This window comes from Scleropages formosus, chromosome 9 (genome assembly GCF_900964775.1).
Source record: "Scleropages formosus chromosome 9, fSclFor1.1, whole genome shotgun sequence".
In the NCBI taxonomy this organism is placed as follows: Eukaryota; Metazoa; Chordata; class Actinopteri; order Osteoglossiformes; family Osteoglossidae; genus Scleropages; species Scleropages formosus.
Window position 1 is genome coordinate 13465848 of NC_041814.1, and position 23777 is coordinate 13489624.

Consider the following 23777-nt stretch of genomic DNA (forward strand, 5'->3'; position numbering starts at 1 on the left):
GTCGTGTGTGTGTGTGTGTGTGTGTGTGTGTGTGTGTGTGTGTGTGTGTGTGTGTGTGTGTGTGTGTGTATATGTACAAGGCTGTAGTTTTCAGTACTGTGTGTGCTGGTGGGCAGTACAGCCATAACAGGCGATGGACTTGAACTCACAGACAGTTCCCTGCTGCCTATCCCTGTTTTGTCTCAATGGTACAAAGATGACTGACAGCGATCATCTGATGAGTAATCAACAAGGACATTGAAGACAGCTGGTCTGAGGAACGACAGTTGGGAGTACAAACGGAGAAGAGCACTCTTCATGAAGTGCCCAAGTTTTGGCAGGCTTTTTTTCTTACTTATCCCGCTTCCTTTGTTTGTGCCTGTTTTACTGAGTCGTTTCTTCTTCCCCAGAGTGGTAACACCCCTGTTGATTTGATTTAATAAAACCTTTTTGTTCTAGAACCCTACAAGCCTTGCGCCTTTGTCCCTTGTATGTGGCTGCCTCCACCCGACAGCCGGAGAAACGTTTTATAGCTATTGAGATGTGGAATACAGCCATCATTTGGCAATACCACCATCTGGTCCACACGAAAGGAAGTGCAGTGATAGACTGCAGTAGTTGTCTGTTATAAAACATAAATGCAATTTTTAAACTAATGGAGAATATACAAGGGTTACAGTATATTTCTGTAAGAACTGGTATGCAGTCATAATGCCAAAAAACAGATTCTGCAATTAGGAAACAGAATTCTGACTTTTTTTTTTTACTAACCTGGTTATTTTTAAATTTACTGTTCACATATTTATACATACAGAAGATCTAAAGGACATCTCAACAGTTTAACTCATCAGAACTGTGTGTCTAGGTTTTGAAGTTTCACGTCATTGAAGTACCATTTTAAATTAGCCTCTATTTTATACCACACACACAAAAAAGCACAAATTATAAACCAAGAGTATGATGTTTAAAGTCTTTTTAATCTAATGCTTCTTTTTACCCTAAGAACTAAAAGAGTGTTCAAGACCTAAAACATAAGAAAGTTACAATAAAGAATACTGTATTTCCTATCATTGAGTTACACATACAGAACATTTCCCTAAATAGACAAAAGACAGCTTTAATTTTTCTGTTTATTTTAAAAATGCATAATACACATAATATTGTCTCCTCTGGGTACATCTCAGAGATATGTATTTTTTTCCTACCACAAAAACTCTACATACACTTCTATTTGTGTTTAAATTACATCACAATTTAAGAACAGTATAATTACAACAGTCACTGAATAATGCAACTGTTTACATAGCTGGTCATGTGTTATGAGCATGTATAAAAAGCCCATATTGCTAGGCACTTAAACTTCTATTAAAAAACATGCAAAAAAAAAAAATAAAGTGCAATCTCCCATTTTTAATTTCAACGCCACCGCAACTGATTCGGCTTCAAACAGTTCTTGTTTGAAATCGTTCGCCTTGCGTTTACAGACGAGTATATATTTAATTGCATAAAGTTTTGTCATTTAGGACCTATTGCAATGTGAGTCAACAAAACAGTCATTGAATCCTCCTATTAACGTACTGATTTCAGTAGATTTGTATGAATTAAAATGTTGCACAATTTAGAACACTTCTATGTGCCGGGATACTCCCTCGAAAACAATACAAAGAATAGAAACGTAAAATGTCTAATTTTAGATATTTTATATTGCTGAAGGTGCTTTACCTATGCAGATAAACTTCATCCAGCCCAAGTGTTACACCCATAAAACACTAATGAGATTATGTAGAAAGAAAACAACTACCACTGGTCTTCACCATCATCTCAGAGCTAGTATTTCACCAAAAGAGAGCATTTGTTGGTCCAAAGCATTACTGACAGAGTACATCTCTCCCTCCTAGACAGGACCGCTGTGCTCTTGTATGACTGAAGGGAGTAGATCTTCAATTACTCAAAGGAACATGTAAAATGGCTTGGTGGTCACAGAATTTGATCAAGCAAAAATGACTATATATAGACATATAGTGTATGTATAACATTAAATATAATTTTCCATAAATATAATGTATTATACTCTTTTTACCATTTGTAACAATTTGCAAAATTTGATTCTTTTCTTCCAGAAGGCGACAAACATCCCAAATACCAGCAGACTGTATGTAAATAATATTTACAGCATCCTGATTTTACACATTATTTCCACTGACTTGGAATTCACAGCTGGCAGCCTGAACTTACTGGGACTCACATCCTGCTCACACTGCATACTTAAAACTGATTTAAATGGGAAAATGTTACAATTAAACTTCCAGCTTTTTGTACTTTCAGTAATGCCATCATGCACTCCCACATAAAAGAATCTGGTGGAACTCAGAAGCCTGGAACACTGAGTAGTTATCTAATACACACACACACACACATACATACATCCAGTACACTGATATTACTGGGTCCAAAGCCAAGTCCTTGTTCTACTGTAAACACACCTCAATAGTTAATGTAATATTTCAGATCTGTGCATTTACTGCTTTAGCCTAACTAATCCTGATAACCCTGTCTAGCGTGGGCATACTATCATCTTATTTTTGTAACCTGTGTATATAAAATGCTAGAATCATATTGTTTCAACGAACAAAGCTGAAAAATAAACCTCCAACAAATTTCAAAACCAAGACAACATCAAACAAGCATTCATTCAACCCATTAAACATTAACTTTGTGACAATGTGCATTTTACTTTGGCTCATTCAAAGTAAAAACAACCTTAAACAGAATTATTCAGTATAAATATGCTAAATAATTTCTTCAATTCCCCCCCCCCCCAGTAAAAACTCACAATAACATACTTCACCAGAGAACAGAAATACTAAAAATAATTCAACATCATAGAAAATATAATAACCTACGAAAAAAAAGGAAAGGCAGTCTGCTTCAAACTAACTAGAACTACAGCACACAAAATTCAGCAAAGTAAGCAGGACTGCATTCTAAAGTGGCCCCTTCATTAGTCATCAGTCCCATGATTACCTTAATTCAAATGGTCACATTCAATATTATTAGAATTAAAGTGTTATTAAAATGCAGCACACTGACTCAACATAGCTTTCCAATCAGAAAGCTGAAGTATAACAAAGCAGCGCCCATGAGCTCATCATTTCCAACTCTGGTGTAATATTGAACCCGTGAAAAGCTTTACGGACCCAGTGCTTTACGTAATTATAATGGTAATAACCCACGCAAACAGATAGACACGTACACAAAAAATTCTTCATAACATCAATAATTACAGTATTTATATATAACACGACAGTGCAGCCATTTTTTATGCAGTGTTTTTATCAGTTGTGTTTAGCAGACAGGACTAAAATGCACAGTGATGCGAATAGCCGACTGTATCCCTATCACTTATTGCTCCTCATTAAATCCCTCAAATCACGCATTTTCCTTAGTTCCAAAGTCCCAGCATGCCTTGCAGTCCCACTGGTGATACCCAGAGCGCTTCCACTAGGTTGTACTGGCAGTAGCCCATGCCGAAGCCAAAGGCCACGTCTGTTACGTTGTGGCGACCTAACAGCACGCGCGAGAGGCCCACCAGCACGGCCCACAGCAGCACCAGCACTCGGAGTGGGGCGGCCAGTACCAAGTGAGCGAGCAGGAAGCGGGCACAGAGGGCAGCTCGTGTGGCATGGCCTGATGGGAAGGAGTAGCGGTCCACGGAGAAGGTGGCGAACATGTCCATGCGATTGTGGGAGGGACGGCGGCGGCGCACGATGGCCTTCACCACCCCAACCAGCACAAGGTCAAGGATGAGGGCTGGAGAGAGCAGAAACATGGGGTTAGCTATAATACACAGCAGGAATTAAATCTTTTCGGTTCAAAACAGTCTGAAGCCCACTGTGCAGATTGTGCCAGGGAAAGGGAAAGTGGTACATTTCAAGGTCTACAAAGAAACACAGGGACAGCTGGGAGCGTACTGGTTAGAGCTACTGCCTTTGGATCCAAAGGTTGCAGGTTCGATCTCCAACTGCAGCACCCTTGAACAAGGCACTTACCCTAAATTGCTCCGATAGCATAACCCAGCTGTATAAATGGGTAAATAATTTGTAAGATGGTAATAATTGTAACTTTAACATTGGAAGTTGCTTTGGAGAAAAGCATCAGCTAGATGAATAAATGCCACCATAACACATGATCAGACACATCACTCTTCATCTGTCATTGTCTTCCGCTTTATCGCACTAATTTGCTGGCACGCTGACACGATTTTCTGAAGCACCGTGTATGCCTCATGGAAAATCGCAGACTTTACCTAAAGAGTCCTTGCTAGTCACTGCTCCTGTTATACTTGGACCAGTAGCAGTTTACAGGTGTAAAAGCATTGTGATAAACAGTTAACTTGTGACAGAGGTACTACTGCGAAGTACAAAGCCAGATATTGAACACAACACCGCTTTAAATAAAAACCATGGCAATCGGCCACATGACGTGATCTCCTGAAAACAGCCATCTTCACAGATGTGTCCAGGGTTACGTTACTTCATTTAGCAGATGCTTCTCTCCAAAGCGACTTCCAGTGAACTCTATGTAGTGTTACCAGCCCACACACCTTATTTACCAAGGTGACTTACACTGCTAGATACGCTACTCACAATGGGTCACTCATCCATGCATCAGTGAGACCCACTCTCTCTGTGACGCTCACACACTATGGGTGAATCTGAACAGCATGTCTTTGGACCGTGGGAGGAAACCAGAGCACCCGGAAGAAACCCACAGAGACACGGGGAGAACATGCAAACTCCACACAGACTGAGTGAGTGGGGATCGAACCCAAGTCCTCTCCTACCACCCAGGCGCTGTGAGACAGCTGTGCCGCCGTGCCACCCATAGTTAGAGAGGAAAATCAGGCAGAGGGTGGACACTGGGGAGTGACACTTTTGGAGGAGCTCAGCGGAAAGTGACAAGATGGGATGGGATGACAGGTATAGAGGACCCAGGAAGCATGATGGGAGGACGCGCGCCAAGCACTGGCAGGAGCCGCGTTACCCATGAGGAGGTTGAGCATGACCTCCTGGCCGGCTGCGCTGTCACTCTTGTAGAGGCAGTAGAGGACGCCGGCCAGCCAGGGGATGCCGTGGCCCGAGATCTCCACGAGCTTCATGAGCGGCCGCACGCTGCCCCAGGACGAGTCCTCGCAGGCGCACACCCCGAGGCGCTTGGAGAGCCACAGGTCGACGGCGAGCAGGGAGCTGAGCGCAATGCCCACCAAGGACGGGTTCAGGCGCATGCAGTCCTCCTCCGGCATCTGCTGCGCTGCTCCGGCGCCCGAGGACGAGGGCCCGCCGGAGGAGGAGGCCGAGCCGCGGCGGCGCGTCGGGCTCTCGGAGGCGCGGAGGCGCGCGCACGTCGGATCGGAGCCCTGTCTCTGCAGAAGGTGCGGCGGGGGAGTCCGGCTCAGGGACATGAACTCGTACCGCCCGTTGTTGCTGCCCACGCTGCTGGGACTACTGCTGCTGCTTCGCCCCCCGTTGTTTTTGGCTTTCGGAGACGGCATTTTTTTTTTTACCGGCGACGTGTGTGTGTGTGTGTGTGTGTGTGTCCGGTCGGTTATCGGTGGCTGCGGGCTTCGCGGACGCGCCGACTGGATTTGAGGACGCAGGCTAATTCACCTTCGGGTCCTTGTTGTTCATCCCTCTGCAGAGACAGCGCTTCTCCCCACGTCTGCCTCAGCGGAGCTGCGCCATGCTTGACAGGTGTCACGGAGCAGCTGGGTTTCGCAGCAAAGCGCAGCTTCAGCGGCAAAGCAGGACGCGTTCGAAGCCGGAACCGCACGCAGCGCAGGGAAGCAACAGGAGTCCGCGCGGACAGCGGCGGTACTACAACGAGTACAGAAAAAGAGGTCTCTGCCTCCAGTTCGCGCCGGAAAGTCCAGTTTCATTAGCTCTGCTTAAGATATTAAGCTGATATCTCTGTTTCACGTGTTTATGTATTCCCTTAAGTGCTTTTGGCCACCGCTTACAGTCTATTTCATTGATCTTCTATCCTACATAAAAATATTTTTTGTTATGACGTCAAACGCATGCGCCGCTTTAGTCTCGGACAAGATTATCGAAGATAAATTAGAGCTTTTTTTAAAAAAAAAAAATAAAAAAGGGACTCATACCATGCAAACTTTTTTTTCCCCAAAAATACAGAGGTTTCCAATTCAGAAATGATTTGAGGTGCTGTCCCAACTTCACTGATCTATTCGGCGGTGGGTCTAGCTATCAAAATAAAAGTCACGACGCGTTTCACCTGGGGTCACAGTATTCATTTATTCATTCATTCATTCATTCATCAATTAATTAATTAATTAATTACTTTGCTTGACCCTCGGCTAACTAATAACTGTTCAGGAACACAACCTTTGCTGTTGCAGACAGTACTAGTCTAGAGTCTAGGGCTTCATTTTCTTCTTGGTTTTGTACAAATAATTACAGAAACTAGCTGAAAGGAATAATGTAACTATTCCCGTGTAAACATTTAACTGCAGTACGGTAAATTATGCTCATACTCAAATACTGTTTTAAACGCAACAGTGTTTACTAAACAGTTTAGTGCTGTGTATTGTGGTGATTAGGGACGTGCGTATTTGCGTAACGCGTTGACGTCACGGCGGTGTTAAAAACGTGTGTATACGCAGCAGTGGTGCTGCTAAGTTTCAGTTCGCAGCTGAGGTTGATATCGCTGCAGTCATGCCTGGACTCCTGCTGGGAGACGTTTTCCCCAATTTTGAAGCCGACACAACCATTGGCAAGATAAAATTCCACGAGTTTTTAGGAGACTCGTAAGTTCGACTCTTAATTTTTAGGCGATTATTCTGTACACTTTTTTTTTTTTTTTTTTTTTCCCGTTTTGCATTTAGCTTTATTTTCAACACTAGAGAGTTCCTTCTCAGCGGCGGACTGTTTCGTGCAGGTGTGACGTACGGAGACGGTCCTCTGCAATGAGGCAACTGCCATAAGCCACGTGGGGTCTCTGCTGTCACGCGAAGTTTTGTGTCTCGCTACGTGTGTGTCCGAACGCTATGAATTAAGTCAATGCCGCATTTACTTGACTTAAAATCATATAGATGTTTTGGAATGATCGCGCACTTTTTAAACCGCGGAGGACACACCTTACTCAAGAAAACGGAAGTACTACGAACTAACGAAGACTACAGGCCAATCAAAGTTGCACGAATCCCTTTGATTTGGCCTGTAGTCAGTGAAAATTAATGAAATATAGCTGGCTCTACTAATAACTACTTAATAAGTAGCTAGCCTTAAATATGTAGTGATCGCTTAGCCTGCGCTTATGCGCTGCAGCATGAAGACAAGGGTGATGTAATTTCCCCGACCCCGAGTCTTGTGAGTGTTAAATCAGACATTTTTATCACTTTCTGAAGTTCTCCGCAGCGTTTTCTGTCAAATGTCGTGCAACTGACAGTGTTATTTGCGATCAGTGAGAACCCGCTAAATCGACATGATGATTGATTGAATGATTCTCAGATAAATATTTGCGTGTTTACCAGTTTGAGTTTACACAACTCATAAGAGCTTTTGTGTCGCAGTTTGCCAGCAACTGCTTGCCTTGCGGGTTTGTTTTTAAGGCTCCCTTAATTTCAGTGGACCTTGGAGCCTTAGTTTAACTAAAAATGTCTGTTTCTGAGCAGTGGGTACGGTGCAGTTCTTGATCTCCTGCCAAAATGGACCCAAATACGTGCAGATTGGCTCATATTTCAGTTTCCCGCCCTTTTTAGTCGCTCGCTGTCAAGTGTGGTACAAGTTACTCTGAATATAACATTATAATATAATAATGTAATACAGTACACTATAAGCTGGCCACCTGTGAGACCCCTTTGGTTCTGTCCAAAGTAACAGCATGTACTTTGCCTCCTGGAATATTTATTTAGACAAGAACTAACGGGAATTCTTTTGTACACAAATAATTTAAAACTGTCCCCAACATTGATTATATAACCTTAACCTTATAGCAAAACTGTTCTTAAAAACAAGACTGTGAGTGACTGGAGCTCTATGGTACTCTGCAGGTATAACCTTGTCAGTGCACTTTTGGCAATGGTTAAAATCTAAGAAATTTTTACCCTTCGTGTAAATTTGTGTAAAACTTTAAGACTTAAGTTCTTCCTTCCTGCTAAAGCTCTGCCTGCTGTCAGCTCTTGGCATCTAAGATGCTAATAGTATCCATTGTAAGTCGCTTTGGAGAAAAAAAAAAGCATCTGCTAAGTGAGTAAATGTAATCTCATGTGAAGAGCGTTCTTTCACATGGTGGAAAGAAACAAACTGCTTAAGAATCATGCTTCCGCATCCAAGACTCTGTCTGCTAATGTGATGTACGCATTGTATTTTCTGTGAGATCTACATCTCTGAAAATGAAGCGAGTCTGCTAAATGAATACGTCTAAATGTAGACAGTGTCACTTACAAAGTAATTTGTAATGGTCATCTTGTGATTCGTTGCATCTCGGCCGCAAAATTATTACGTGATGTCTGTTTTCACAAGACTTGGCTGAACTGACTTTTCTGCCGTAACTGTTATAAATTAGATTTGTTTACAGTTTGTAACCTGCAGGTTGTTGGTTCAGGTTTTGGTGGCAGGTCTGATGTACTCTGCATTAAATTACATACTTTGTTTCTGTGAAATATCCAGTAGTGTGGAATGCATGAAATTGTAAGTGGCCATGAATCTAAATGTTCAGCAATTTTGTTTTTCTCGAATTTTTTTTTTTTGGCAGACAGCACAATGCAGCTGTATCAGTTTCACCATCTGAAGCTCATTAGATTTTTCCAGGCATATGGTGTTTCCTGTTTGTTCATGACAGCAGGACATGACAAAAATGCAAAAAAAAAAAACGTTAAAACAAATTTCAGCTGAAAGTAAGGAGACCCTGTGTTGGAGTGTTTCTAGGTACGAGGATGCTGATCCCCGGTGTCAGCCTTATCATGTCTGAACGAACAGTTTTAATCCCTGTTGTAAGCATAGCTGCACTCACTAAAAGTTAAGCCTAATAACTTACTATAATAAATTGGTGTCATGAGCAGGAAGTGTCTAAAATGCAAATGGTTACATTTGCAATCATACCATAGTCAAGGAAAAATATTAAAGATTATGAAAATTGAAGGTTGAAGTATAAAACTTGAATATTTTCTGTTAAACCTTAATTCAAGTTTACAGATTTATCTGAAATGTGTTGAACACAGTGCAAATCAAGCATAATGGACAAAAGCTTCCTGCTAATTGTAGGAATTAATCACAGCACACTTTCAGTTGCTGTGACTGAGTCTTTCACATACCTATGGTGGGTCATACTATAGCACCAAGTACTCACCCAAAAAGAAGGGCTGAGATTTAGCAAGTCCTTAACCATATGCTGATAATCATTAACTTAAACTTGTATGGCTGAGGCCTAAGAAATGTGGTATTCAAAAAATCTTCCTGCATGTCCTTTGCGTTGTCATTTGGAGAAGATCTAAGGTTATAAATTCCAAGGTAAGGTTATATGACTGTAATAAAAAGCTAAGTTTTAATGCTGTGGCCTTTGGCCGTTAATGCTTTCTTGCTGTATTCTGTTGCTGAGTGTAAAGAACTTACAGGATGCATATACTTACTGAACAGTTAAACTTGTTTCAGAACTACTTTGATTAGCTTTTCATTCTACCTTGACAACTGTCACTAAGGATTTTCTAAATTAATAAAGATTAACTGTACTTTTTCATTTAGCACTTGCATTTCTCCAAAGTGATGTACATCTCAGAAAAAAATACAATTTGTGCATTACATTAGGAGAAAGACATAGTTGCGGACATATGATCCTAAAGTGAACCTAGTTTTTCTTTCCACTTTATGCACTGATGTTCATCACACGAGTAGGTGCACCAAACTCAGGATAGACTAATCCTGATCACCTTCCTGCAATTTTTTTTTTTTTAGAAGGGTATGCAAACATTTAAGTTCTTCTTTTGCCTCTAAGTCCAGATAATTTTCCTTATACCCTGAAATCTTTTAGTGATGCATAGAGGTGAAATAAAGGTTTCTTTTAAGAAACAATGTTAAAGTACAAAGTCTGACGTCTTTGACTCTCTACCTCCGCAGCTGGGGCATCTTGTTCTCCCATCCCCGCGACTACACACCTGTGTGCACCACCGAACTGGGCCGGGCAGCCAGACTGAGCCCCGAGTTTACCAAGCGCAATGTGAAAATGATTGCCTTGTCTATTGACTCTGTGGAAGACCACCTTGGTTGGAGCAAGGTCAGTTTTTAAACTTGAGCTGCCATGTTAATCTCCTCTTCCCCACAACTTTGCTTAACACAGTGTTCTGACAGCTGTGTAATCCCATCTGAAATAGCGGCACTGGGAATAAATGTACATGTACACATTATTTGTGGATGCATTTGGTGTTTCACGATTGCAAGCAATGAAGAGTTCAGTCAGGCACATGGTGGTAAATCCTGGAATCAGGTGAGTCTTTGGTGATCACACAGAATTAAACTGCTAAGCAACGCTTGTCCAAGTTCACACATTGGGCTCCTGAACCTACTTGCCTGAGTGCTATCTTCTGGCCTTTGGCTATGGGTTATTGCACAGCAATTTCAGGTTGCCAGGATGCAGAACTACTACTTTTATATGGTGTTGGCAAAAGGTAAAGGGAAAACATTTCACAAATAATTCTTAGCTGGTTAATGATACAACATTGTGCTGTGTTCTCAATTTCATTAATACAAAAAGTCTGCCTTTGGTTCCTATAGCCTACTCACATTCCACTGTTCTTACTACTTTTCTGCAATTAGAAGAATGTGAAAAGGGTTTAACAGAAGAAACCAGTTTTCCCCATGATATTTATATTATTTATTCATATAGCTGATGCTTTAGTCGAAAGGCTAGGTTTATGTATGAAGCTACTTGCAGGTATTTGCTGATTTGTATTTGTGCAAGTTTTACTAGAGTGGTTCAGGCTAAGTTGCATGTCAAAGGGTATTAAAGCAGAAAGAGTATTTGAACCTAGAACCTTCCCATTTTAAGGTAGCTGTCCTAATCACAGTATTGCCCTGCTAATCCTTATGAAAATTCTCATTACCGTTTCTGTGTGAAGGATATTATAGCGTACAACAATGAGGCGCCCAGCTGCACCATGCCTTTCCCCATCATCGCGGATGACAAGAGGGAGCTGGCTGTGATGCTGGGAATGCTGGACCCAGATGAGAGAGACAAGGACGGCATGCCTCTTACTGCCCGTTGTGTGAGTCTCTTCCCCCACCCCTGCTAGAGCAGCGCAGGACCTCTTAACGTGTGTTTTGCAGTTTCTCACAAAGTACACGTGATCAATGTAGGTAATTCTGTGCTTGAAGAACTTATTGTTTGGTAGCTATGGGACTGGACAATTTGAAGTCAGCAAAGACTATGAAAATTTAGAAAATTTAAAATGACAGTTTAATAAATACTGAAAAAATGTTAAGTTGTTTACAAAAATAAAATTTACACCATTAAAAAAAGAGAAGACAAACTGTATTCAAGCTGAGAGATGAACTGAGTAAAAATTAGATCTGAGAATGAAAATCGTTAACAGTAATGATCGTGACTTGGCATAATTAATGTCACTCATAATCCGAGTGTAATGGTCTTTCTAGACATTGTAGAGTGAGTTCACCATGAATACAACCACCAACAATTTTGTGCTATATGACAGATCTACTAATCCTACTCTTCATTTTCAGTCTTTATGGTGCTCATGCTACTGGCCCAGTTTATTGCTGTAGTAATTTGCACTTTGACCTCCTTTTTGGATAATTATTAAACGTTGACCTGTGTTTCATGTATTCCGTGGCTGAGAAATGGCAAAAATAGGTTAGATTGAGTAGCTCAAAGTTGACAGAGATTTTTGGTTAATTTTAATGTTAATTGTTGTTAATGTTATAATTTCATAATTTAATGTTAAGTTATGAACGTAAGTCTAACTACAGTTCTAAAGTGACTTAGTGTAACTGATCCCAGTGTTAAATCTACACCTTTTTTCTGAATGCAGACTTTTTTTTTTTCCCCTCCTTTCTGGCGTGGTGTTTGCTACTTGAGACAGTTGTGTTCTTTAACGTCGTAGGTGTTTATAATTGGTCCAGACAAGAAGCTGAAGTTGTCCATCCTGTATCCTGCAACAACGGGGCGCAACTTTGATGAGCTGCTGCGGGTCATTGATTCCCTGCAGCTGACGGCACAGAAAAGAGTGGCGACTCCAGTGGACTGGAAGGTACACTTATCACACGTCCTGGATCTCAGTAATTTTACGAGACACACCCAATCTGTAGCCATAGTAATGCTTTTCAGTCAGCAGTTACAACAAATTATATATATGTGTTAGCATTTGAACTCTACAAAGTTGCTAAAGTATTATGTCGAAAGTGTTTTGAATTTGTCACTTGGTTTTTGATGTACGACTTTGAAGATGTTTGATCATCATGTGCAAAAGACAACTATGACTATGACATCCACATGCTCAGCGGTGTTTAGTCTTTTGTGCTCTCTTTGCTGTCATTAACACCTTCAGCTAGGGGACCGCGTCATGGTTCTTCCCAACATCTCGGAGACAGAGGCTGCAGCTCTCTTCCCCTCTGGCGTTAGCACCAAAGAACTGCCTTCTGGGAAGAAGTACATGCGCTATACACCACAGCCATGAGGTGGCACCACAGGATGCACCCCCTGCAAAGGATAATGTGTGTATGTGGGGGGGGGAAATAAACTTTCTATAAATATCCAAAAATTCTTGGCTTTTCTTAGCTGGTGCCTTAAAATAACTGCATGTACTAAAGGTCTGTTAATTATAATAAACATTAATAAAAATGTAACTTTCAGGATTAAACTTCATAAAGTTTTATTTACGTTTACTGTATTTATCAGATGCTTTTCTCCAAAGCGACTTCCAATGAGCTCTGTGGTGTTATCAGCCCACACACCTTATTCACCAAGGTGACTTACACTGCTAGATAATAGTTTTATGTGTGGGTCCTGGTGGTTACTTGACATCAACATTTGATAATGCTTTGACTTGTCTGTATGATGCATATATTTTGTGTAAGCATTTCACAGCATCACACTTCAGTTTTTCTATAAATGGATGTAAGGTAACACTGTACAACACCTATCCTTGAAACCTTCCTTTTCTGTCTCATATTTTTGTCAGTAAGCATAGTACTACCCTTCTCAAAAGGGTTACCACTGAAGATTCTTAAATTTGTAATACCTGTAGTAGATGTTTAACAGTGGGAACAATTTTCAATTATTTTATGTATTGAAAAGTATCAAATGAGATCTTTGCAAGTCCTTGTGGTCAGCAGTATGCAAAGAACTTTGATGCCCTCCTCTACTTCTTGTCCATGACCTCACGTGAGTACTGCTATGTCCCAAGAACCCTCCCTCCCCACAGGATGTCTTGTATGGTTGGAAAGGATGACTTTTCCCTGATTTCAGAAGCAGGGAACTTTGCCCTGTGTGATCTAGTTCTCCGGTAGATGGCAGTATGTCACCTAGTGGCAGGACACTAAGCTAACAATGACACAACCCCCACAATTAACAGATAATGTTGAGAGAAGCATAATTGCCAACCCAGTGATATGCTTCCACACCCTGAAATCAGAATTTACCTAAACATACATTGGGTTGTGCTGCAGGTGTTATTTCAGGTTTTAAATGTGTTAGGTGCAGCAGGTAGCACAGTAAATATCTGCTGCCTTGCACTTGATACTCAAACTGGAATCCTACGTCCTGCAGTAGTACCCTTGATCAAGGTATTTCCCTGAATTTGTATGATAAAGTTATCTGAGGGGTAAATGATCGTAAGTAGCTTAACACTCCAAGTTGCTTACGCGAAAAGTCGGGTAAATAAATGATTGAGTATTTATGAATGCTTGAAATAGCTGCAAGAATACCTTAGACTTATTAAAAGTGCAGATGTGAGGCTCCTTGTGTGTACGTGTGTGAATTAGGGAATTAGGGTTGTGACTGCAGTGACATCGAGAGCTAGTGTGGCCACCCTGGACTGTATAGACTTTGAACTGAGTGCAGCTGTTGGGAGGCACTTCGGAGAAGTTGCTGTAATTAATAACATATTGGAAAGGAAGGGCTTTTAATGATGATCCAAGGCAGACATGATGGAATGTATCCTAACTGAAGTATAACAGGGCAATCAACTGTTCAATCTGGTTTTTTTTTTTTTTCTTTTTCTTTTTTACGGGCAGGGGGACAGTCCATACTCTCTCCAAGCTCTTGCCTTGGAACTGAAAATAATGAGTAATACTTCCAAATAAATAGAAACAAATGCTGACAGACCTTTTTTTTTTTTTTTTTTTTTTTTTTTAATATAACATGTCCTTAGCATTGAGCGTTTCATACATTGTCAAATATGCCCTGCAAATGTGTGATCACTTTCACATTGGATGGAAAACCCCATTGAGGGGGGTAGCAGTACTATGAGAGCTGCAAACTTCTGAGGGAGCTCTGCCCAGAACTGCCACCCTCCCCCAGGCACCGAAATCTTTCAGTGCAATAGAGTGACTATTTTTTCTCTGTCCCCCACCGTCCAGCAAGTACCACCATGGCCACCACCTCCAAGGATCAAAGACATTGCACACATACCAGACTGCCATGGTCAGAGTGTGGACATGCAAAGCATCCGAAATGCTGCATATAACTCCTCTGCCTACTCTGTCCGCAAGGGATCCCCTTCTGCAGACACACTCAGGCTGCAGAAGCTCTAATGTACGTTTAGGTGCCTTTTCAAATGTCTGTAGGCGACGTTGACTCCAGTTTGCTGAACAGAAGGAAAAACTTAATGACAAGCACTTGTATCATTTCTGATATGAGCTGTAGGACAGCGATGCTTACGGTGCTCATGCTGGGAGTTTTTTGAGCGGTAATAGGGACCGCCTGCCTCTATCCAGGAAGTCACGAAGACAGGGTTAGAAAAAGTACATTGCAGCTGTAAAAATGACATAACTATAAATAACAGTCAGTTAAACTTATTGTTCAAGTCTGAAATTCTGGCAAAAAAAATTCCATTTGAAATATAACTGGCCACTGATGATGGAGGAATGTATTTTAAGGGCTGATAAATGTATTCCTTATAGTAAGGCTAGACAGCAATAGAAAGTCTGCAGTGTCATTACAGTTATGAGTGTGCATAGTTTTGTTTTGGAGGAAACTGTGTGAGTCTGCAAAAAAAGCATGAAAACTGCTCAATGAGTCAGTATCAGTACTGACATGAATATTTTAATCCTCTGTGACCAAAAAGTTAATAGACACCATCTTGTGTTTAATTTACCATCCCAAATTTTACAAAGCTGAATTACCATTGATTAAGTTATTGAGGCTGTCGAAAACAGATGTGCTGAGCATCTTCAAGAGTGGGAATGCACTGCAATGGTTTGCGTTTAATGCGATGTTTGTTTCGGATTGAATGGGCACAAATAATTGAAGACTTAAGTTGTTAACACTGCTCTAGCTAACAGTGCGCCCTATACGCCACTCAGTGTGTTACAACAATGGAGCTGTAACCTGAAGGAGGAAAAGGATTCATCTTCTCCATTCAAGGCTGGCATGAGATAAGAATTAATCACATCCGGAAATTTCGGATGTAGGTTTTTAAATGATGTTGGTCGTGGCTGCTGGCAATGCTAACTTCAGTAATCACAAATTACCAGTTGTGAACACCTTGAGAAGAAGAAGTAAAAATTGCTGTCAGGCAAGTGATGAAGACCAGCATTTTCCAGGCCCTTAGGGTGCTGAGACTGCTAGTACCCTGCTGGTCCTAAGTGCTCTCATTTATACATGTAATTGTAATTGAGTGAAGGATTTGAATCATGTCTTCTCAACAGACTTGTGTGAATTTTCAGTAGAAGTGACTGAATGTATGGTGTGCATGCTCATGTGCTTGTGTGAGTGCAAGGGCTGACAGCCTGCAGAAATGCGGGTGGAGAGCATGTTGTGAGGACGGGGTAGCAGATGTTAGCTGGTGTCAGGTGTCAGTCAACACCCTTGCTTTTGTGTGTCCCTGGACTCGTTGCAGGTTTAAATCTTCACATGATGGGCCATCCATTGGCTCCATCCAAAGGGCATTCTAGGACATTCTCACCTTGCTTGTTCTGTAGGAAAAAGAATCATACTACAAGTTTGTCTCAGTTTTGGGTACTTCTGCCATTAAAAATGAATTACCTTCATAGTTTCAAGTAGCCAAGAAACTGAATGTCACAATTTTCCATTTTGTTGTTATAGTAAAACCGTTCACCATCTCTTGCACATGTATTGTAGCACAGCAAACTGGTTTACTGCTTCATGCATCTCACTGGTTAGATCTGGTTACATTTTGGGAGAAAACATCTAAGCATTTTCATTTTTTCCTACTTACCATATGTAAAATTTACATGAGAAACAAAACTTGAACATTGACGTCTGAACAAATTCAGATAAGAAATGTCTGATGGTCGCTGTAACAAACTGTATAACTGAAGATGTATATGTATAATCAAATCCTAGGCCTACAAACATGTTAAATAACATTGCGAAAGATTCTTCCACCAACTCCTGACTTGCACATGAAGGCCTAGATAAAAAACTTTTATTCCATGTTTCTGTAGTTCTAATTTTTTTGCAAACTTTGTAAATCGGGGTTTTCGTCATGGGATAAATGGTTTGGGAGCTGTAATTTTGGTAAGTAAAAATCCCAGTGCAGTGGGCAGCTGCAAAGGGGTTTCTGAAGACCTGTATGTGTGTGTTCCATGTCGAGTGCGTTTCTGCAACTTGTTGGTGAAAGTAGCGCTGCCGGATTGTTCAACACAGCCAGGACCATGGACCAACCTGGGACAAGTGCGAGTCACAATGTCTGGATAGGAGAAACGTTAAGGTTTGTGACACTGTCATAATGTAAGTGGCTTTATAGTACAGAAACAAGGCACCTTAAGGGTCAAAACCTCCAAGCTGGTGTTCACCGGATCCAAAGCTTTGTACATCTGTGTGTCTGTGTTTAGAAGAAAATTTCTCCATTACAAAAGTAAACCCAGAACAAACAGTTCTTGTGGGGACGTCTTCGTGAAACACGATGTTCGAAAAGTTTTCCAAAAGTTAGTCAGTTTTTTTTCTTAAAGCTAAAAATGCAACGGAACAGTTTGTTATGAACCAAGCGGTGCTGAGAGCGCAACTTTCATTTGTTTACAAGTACGGCTGTGGCTGGCCTAGGAATCACTTAAAGCGAAAGTCGGTGAGAAATTCCCCGCAATAATAAGTAACGTATCGTCTGTTTGCACCTCCTAGGAGTGAGCAGTTCCCTTGCTCTGTGCCAGGTATTCACAGATCACCTGAGGCTGTCCTGACCTGCAAGTTAACAAACCGGCTTTTCAAACCGCTCTTTCATCTTATCCTGACACCAACCCTTTTTTCTCTTATCCTTTTTTTGTCTGCAGCTACCCTTTCCTTATCCACTTCCTCCAAACTCCATTTAACGCTCCGTGGCTTTTGACAATTCTAAGTCTGCATTCGTAAGTTGCCCCTCATGGTGACGTACCGAATATTCTCAGCGCTCATACCTTACTCAAATGGATCATTTCTTAACCATAAACGGTAAAGACACGTTCGATCGTATCGTTACAGTTACTGCTGAGCAGTGTTCCGCAATGTCTTCGAATACTTCTGGAGTCCCTGCTGTTTACCATTTTCTTCACCCAGACGCACGAAACACACTTGTCTCACTGCATCAGCAGTCTGAATGGTTTGGTTCTGCCATGAGGGATTTTCTAGCCACATGACCAATGGCCTGTTTCATCACTGATAGATAGCATCTGAGGGGAATTCCAGAGCTCGAACGCGAATCCTATCCTCCTGATGTTTAGATAACGGCACCGTGAACTCCAGATTTTGGCTGAACGTTTAGCCACATGAATGGCTCGTTAATGGAGATCTTCATGAGACACAGGACAGATTTCTGGCCGAGGCTAGGTTGATGCCCCTCCTTTACCACCCATATCTGCTCCGCTGGAATGTGGGAAACAGACGAGACTGAAAACAGGCCTGTTTTGATTTAATCGACTGCAGTCCCGGGGTCCGTGGTACCTCCTCCTTGCCTTTGCATATGATCAGGCCTTCCTTGCCCTGAAATCCACTGTCTGTCTGGACAGTCAAATAGTTGTTTTAATGCAAGCTGACATTTTAGAGAACTGCTCAGTATTGCTCTTACTTCTTCAAATAAAAATGTCTGCAGTTTTTTTCTCAACGCGTTTTATTCTCTGTTTCTTGGCAGCTATGAGAACATTGTGGGCAAAATCATGAAGCAGTGCTCTGATGAATAATTCATTCTACATGCACATAAAGAGGGAAACACAGAAATGTAAAACATGCAACAATTCTCCCAACAGTAACTCTCTACTGTACGTAATTACTCGTTTGTGTAGGGGTACTCACATCTGAGCTTGAATGAAACATCTGAACTCATTGCACAAAAATGTTGCACTGAACTCCACAATCTCCGCACGACTGAACAAACAAGATACTCTGACTCTCACTCAAAAAGTATGGAGCTTATGTCATATCCTCTCTGTGTACGGTGTCTCCTGTATAAATACAGCGAAGTTCAAGAAGCTGGAAGGAAGGAACTTTCCTTATGGATGTAACTCTAATCACACACTAGAATTGCTCACTTTGACAAACAGATATACTTTGTCCTTTACTGTGTTGTGTTTTTGACTATGACAGGAAACAGTGGCTGTCTTTATGTCTTTGTCTGATAAAGAAATTTGGCCATTTTGGTCCATCAAGTAGGGCAGTAGTGATAACACTGGGTTCTCCTGCACACGCAGTCAACACTATAACCTTTATAGGCTTTATAGGTTGTTTTCTACAAACTCTAATATTGAAGGAGTAAATCAGAAAAAATTTGCAATTTCAGCCCCAACCGAGCTAGTCGGTTGTTGACTGCATTATGATCCCTCTTGTTTATGAATTCAGAACCTGACTGTATGAAACCCCTGAAATTAAAAATTAATTGTTCTTTTGTACTCTTCAATGAAAAATAAATGGTTTAGCACCAAAACATTTTTCAGTGTTAAATCATGGATGACTGAACACATTTTATAGTTATCTCTGTATATTCACTCTTTTAACTCGATCATTTACCCCGTTATTTGATATCGTTGCTGAATTTTCACAATTTGTCTGCTCCTCCTTCAGAATCCTACAACAAAGGCCTGTCTGAACAATAGATATTGCTGATGATTTTCTGCTTTTAAATAAGTGCTAAAGTTGTTATAGAATCTTTTGGTGATACCAATTTCATTTATCCCAAAACAGTGGCATTATATAACTCTGTATTGTGATGCTTCCAAAATAAAAAAAAAAAAAAAACTCTTTAAGAACTATACTATTGAAATGATTAAATGGATAAAGATTTCATGCTTTGGTGAAGACATAAAAAAGTAAAGTAAAAACACAAGTATGATTCAAAGTGTGATGGGTCAGCTGTTTCAGATAGATTCCATCCTTTTCAGTTGCACAAGATGATCCATATCAGTAATAAACACAGTCCTTTAGACTTGAACCTTAGACTCGAACCTTGAACAGAAATGACAGACTGTCAATGTGATGAATGCAAATTAGTGTGCTTCAAAATGGTAAAAAAGGTCATTGCTACTGAATGCAAATGTAAAGGAAAAAAACCAATAATGTGGAGGACCCAAAAGGCCATCTACTGAGGAAAGCAATTTAACATTTGGCTGCAAAAGCAGTAAAAGCCTTTATTACAAGCATTATATATTTTCACTTTCAAATAGCACATTCTTCAGAATTATTTGTTGTAAGGAAAAGTGCTTTGAACTACGAACAGAGATATGTACTCAAATATACAGCTACAGTGTGCATCACTGCAAAGCATGCCTTTAGTGTCAACATAAATACAAACCTTTACTTGAATGTTTTTGGGAAAATAGATTGTTGTCATACTACATATGGTGTAAATGTGTAGGGCAGGGTGAGGGGGTGACCTCTTAATGACTGACTATCATAAATTGCTCTGTTTCATCATACCCTGCACCACTTTACTTCATGCATCATCTCACTTCTGTCTCTAAATATATCTGCCCATTCACACACACACACATTTTCAGAACCGCTTGTCCCATACAGGGTCACGGGGAACCGGAGCCTACCCGGCAACACAGGGCGTAAGGCCGGAGGGGGAGGGGACACACCCAGGACGGGACGCCAGTCCGTCGCAAGGCACCCCAAGCGGGACTCGAACCCCAGACCCACTGGAGAGTAGGACCTGGTCCAACCCACTGCGCCACTGCGCCACCGCGCCCCCTCTGCCCATTCATTCCCAACTTATTTTTCTACTTATCTTTATGTTTGGATACATAACATGTATATGCATGTACGTATATGTCATGTGTGTATGTACAGTATGCATATACGTTGTGGGAGATGGTGTCACAGCAGGTAAAGCCAGTGCTTCACAGAACTTGATCTGCTTGATGGGTGCACCTGAGCCCAGCTTAGGGTGTGTAGACTTTGTATGTTTGTCCCTTTGCTTCTACCCTCAAGACAAGCAGGGAAGAAAGTAGTGGCAAACCACTTTTGTTCCTTCCTTGCCATGGAAACCATGCAAGTTTTTGCTATAAGTTGGCCTTGACTTGATGGCACTTCCATCCATCCATGTACAGTATGTTGTACATTATACTGTATGCTGCAGCAGCCTAAGTAAATTTCCCTCTGTGATTAATAGTTCAATTAGCTAATTAATTCAAACTTCATTCTGAACAAAAGCATCAGCTAGGCAACAAAATAATAATTGTAGGTCTGGAACTAGGTCACTGGAGAATGCAGTTGATATGAATTTATAGTATATACCACATTATGAAGAGGTCACACTGGGTTTAGTATAAAGACAAGGGGTGAATCCCCAGCCGCAAAAGATGATGTTGTAATGCTTGTTTTGTTTCCCCTCATTTTCTTTTTTCCGTGTTTCATGGGGTACTGAGAAACATTGAGCAACATTACTCTCTTATCAAAGCAGCATTGCAGTTGAAAGAATCCTCAAGATGCCCTCTGCACTCATCAATCCATATGTTGTGTAACAACTTGCGAATGTAATATAGGAGGGTAAAAACAATGACACCACTTTTCAAAGCGTGCAAAATGAGGGGTGAGGGTGGCGAGGATAGAAGAAATGGGTTGCTAGAAGATTTGGTTCCTGGGGGTGGATTCCTGCCCATGTCGAGGCAATGTGGACAGCAGAAACAAAGGGAAATAATGAGTACCGCATGGGTCTTCCGGATTCTCGCTATGAAGCTGCCTGTGGAACCCCGCGCTGACTCTGTGCTAAGTACAGAAAGGCAGTTTTTATGATAATAGTTGAATTGTAGACTCTCTCTCACACACACACACACACACACTATCTGGAACCACTTGCCGTAAGTGGGGTCGCAGCAAACAGGAGCCTAAGCCAACAAGACAGGGAACAAGGCTGGAGAGGGAGGGGACACACCCAGGACAGGACGCCAGTCCATCGCAAGGCACCCCAAGCAGGACTCAAGCCCCAGACCCACCAGAGTGCAGGACCTGGCCAAACCCGCTGTGCTACAGCATCCCCCAAATTGCAGGCTCATGGGGACCAATCAGTTAAAACTGGGATCAGAACATGAAGACTTTGAAACAATCAGTATGTATTTTTTGAGAATAAGCCACTATGCAGCATTCATGGAGAGAGGAAATCAGCTGAACTATTTATAATGCAAAACTGACACACAAATAACTGGTATAAAGAATTATTCCAAAGGAAAATAGCTCAAAAATGCAAGCGTACTTATGGATTAACCTGGAAATCCAAAAATTATGTTGAGGAAAACAGAAGAGAAATATCCATGTATCGAGTACGTTCTGTAAACAGAAAAAAATTAACAAAAGGTTTGCAGGCCATATGATAGTGGTTATGCATACAATAAATTTGCTTATGATTTTCACATAATCACAGCTTTAATGCTTCAGTGAAATGGATCCCTTGGGCACAATCAACAACACAAGGGAAGAAATATGGAAAGATTACGCTAAGACAAAATCTCCTTATTTCTTTGGGCTCAGAACATAAGGTGCCTTTGGACGTCCTGTGACTAGCTGCTCTCTCGCTGTGACGTAGAATGGAGGGCACAGATTAAATGGCGCCGGGAAAACAGGCCTTGATCCTGCTGAAGTATTGACGGAAAGCCCTGCTGTTGGCTCCAGCTCGACTTCGGTGTCACGCAGCTGCTGGGAGCTGCAGCAAGAGAAGAGGATTCAAGATGTTGTAATAACTGTGTATATGCTTGCCTCTGTGTTTCAGTTGAATTTTAATGTTTCCCAGGCCAGGCAATAATGAGGGGTTGTCCCTCGCGAGCTGGGCTCACGTGCGCCTCTGTCTTTCACACACATGCTCTTATAGTTGACGGCGGCCCAGCGAGAGGTGGTGACTGGAGCTAGTGCGGCCTGTTTTCCTCAACCGTGTGTCATTGAGACCTCAGAGAAAGGCAGTTCTCAAATTGCCGTTTCAAGAAATTACTTTCATTTGGTTACTGGCCCCTCCCAGTGCCCCTTCGCACTGGTTAATGAGATGTTCTCTACCTCTGCTTCCGCTTTGCGTGTTGTGTTATGTGTGTACATCTTCACTTTGTTTACTCTCTGTAAATTTAGATCTCTTGTTCCTTCTACTGGTTCCTTTACGCTTTTGTAGCTCTCTTTATGCTCTTGCTTCCTGTATTCTTGTCTGTCTCAGCTCTGTCTATATACGACAATTTCTGAAATTACGCTCTTCCGCCTCTGCAAAAGAAACAAGCTTTATTTAGCCTTCAGCTCAAACCCCAGCTCAAACATTTTCAAACATGACCTTTTTCAAATGTTTAACTTGTTATACGTTCGTATGCCTCGCATTTTTATATTAAAAAAAAAAAACTGAATGAGGCAGCACAATACTTCATGCAAGCCCCAGTTAAGTCTTTCCCTTTTCGCAGTTATTATTCGTTTATAACATCTTGTTTCTTTCTCAGAGGACCTAAAGGACATACTCAGCTCCGAACTTTTCAAAATCGTAAACATCCCACGAATGCTCTTCAGCCTTCCGGGAAAATTCTCTTGTCAAATAAAGATTGATTTATTGGTTGTAAATGAATGGTGTACAGTTGTGGGAAGTGGGCAAATTAACTGCAGCAGAGTTCTGTCTCCGCAGCCCTGACTCAGCTGAGGGCCAGGTTTCTGACAATTCCAGGCATCTGAACTTCCCTCCACCCACTCCTCCCACTGCCATGTCTGGGGGAAACTCACCCTGGGTCGGGTCACGACAGGAGGCCTAAGAATGGCCCCACCACCAAACCCCTGGTAGACTATGTGGCTCTGCCAGCAGATACGCCCATAGCCAGACATCAAGCTAGGATTTATTACCCTTGAGCCCTAGGTGCACACAGCACCGGGTCGCTGGGCTACTCACGAATGCAGGCCCAGCTGCACCCTGGCTGCCTCGGTCATTTCTCGACATTGCCAGGCCGAGGCAGAGTTGGACGTTTGCTTGGCTCTGATTACACGGAGCTGCTCTGCTTCGCTCTTGATGGTCATCTCCCCCATAATGCCCATCAGTTGGAGTCAGCCCCTGGCTGGCCTCAGAAGCTATTTCTGCTTAATGAAAGGTCACGGTTTTGGCCGTGACCCCGAACGCTTCATTTCACCCTCTACCTTTCCTCTTTGGACAGTTTCATTCCATACCCTGCCACCTA

The 23777-nt window shown here is 41.7% G+C and overlaps 2 protein-coding genes across 2 annotated transcripts; one reads left to right on the top strand and one right to left on the bottom strand.

Annotated features, from left to right (window-relative positions):
• Positions 1–2795: 2795 nt before the first annotated feature.
• plpp6 (phospholipid phosphatase 6) lies at positions 2796–6061 on the bottom strand. The gene is made up of 2 exons (XM_029254613.1): positions 5023–6061; positions 2796–3789 (listed from the first exon to the last, which is right to left on the bottom strand). Exons 1-2 carry the CDS (start codon positions 5528–5530, stop codon positions 3422–3424), a joined length of 876 nt encoding a protein of 291 aa, XP_029110446.1. The 5' UTR covers positions 5531–6061; the 3' UTR covers positions 2796–3421.
• Positions 6062–6631: 570 nt separating this feature from the next.
• LOC108923489 (peroxiredoxin-6) lies at positions 6632–12766 on the top strand. Its single transcript, XM_018734257.1, has 5 exons — positions 6632–6802; positions 10110–10266; positions 11108–11254; positions 12110–12256; positions 12554–12766. Exons 1-5 carry the CDS (start codon positions 6711–6713, stop codon positions 12680–12682), a joined length of 672 nt encoding a protein of 223 aa, XP_018589773.1. The 5' UTR covers positions 6632–6710; the 3' UTR covers positions 12683–12766.
• The last annotated feature ends 11011 nt before the right edge of the window (positions 12767–23777 follow it).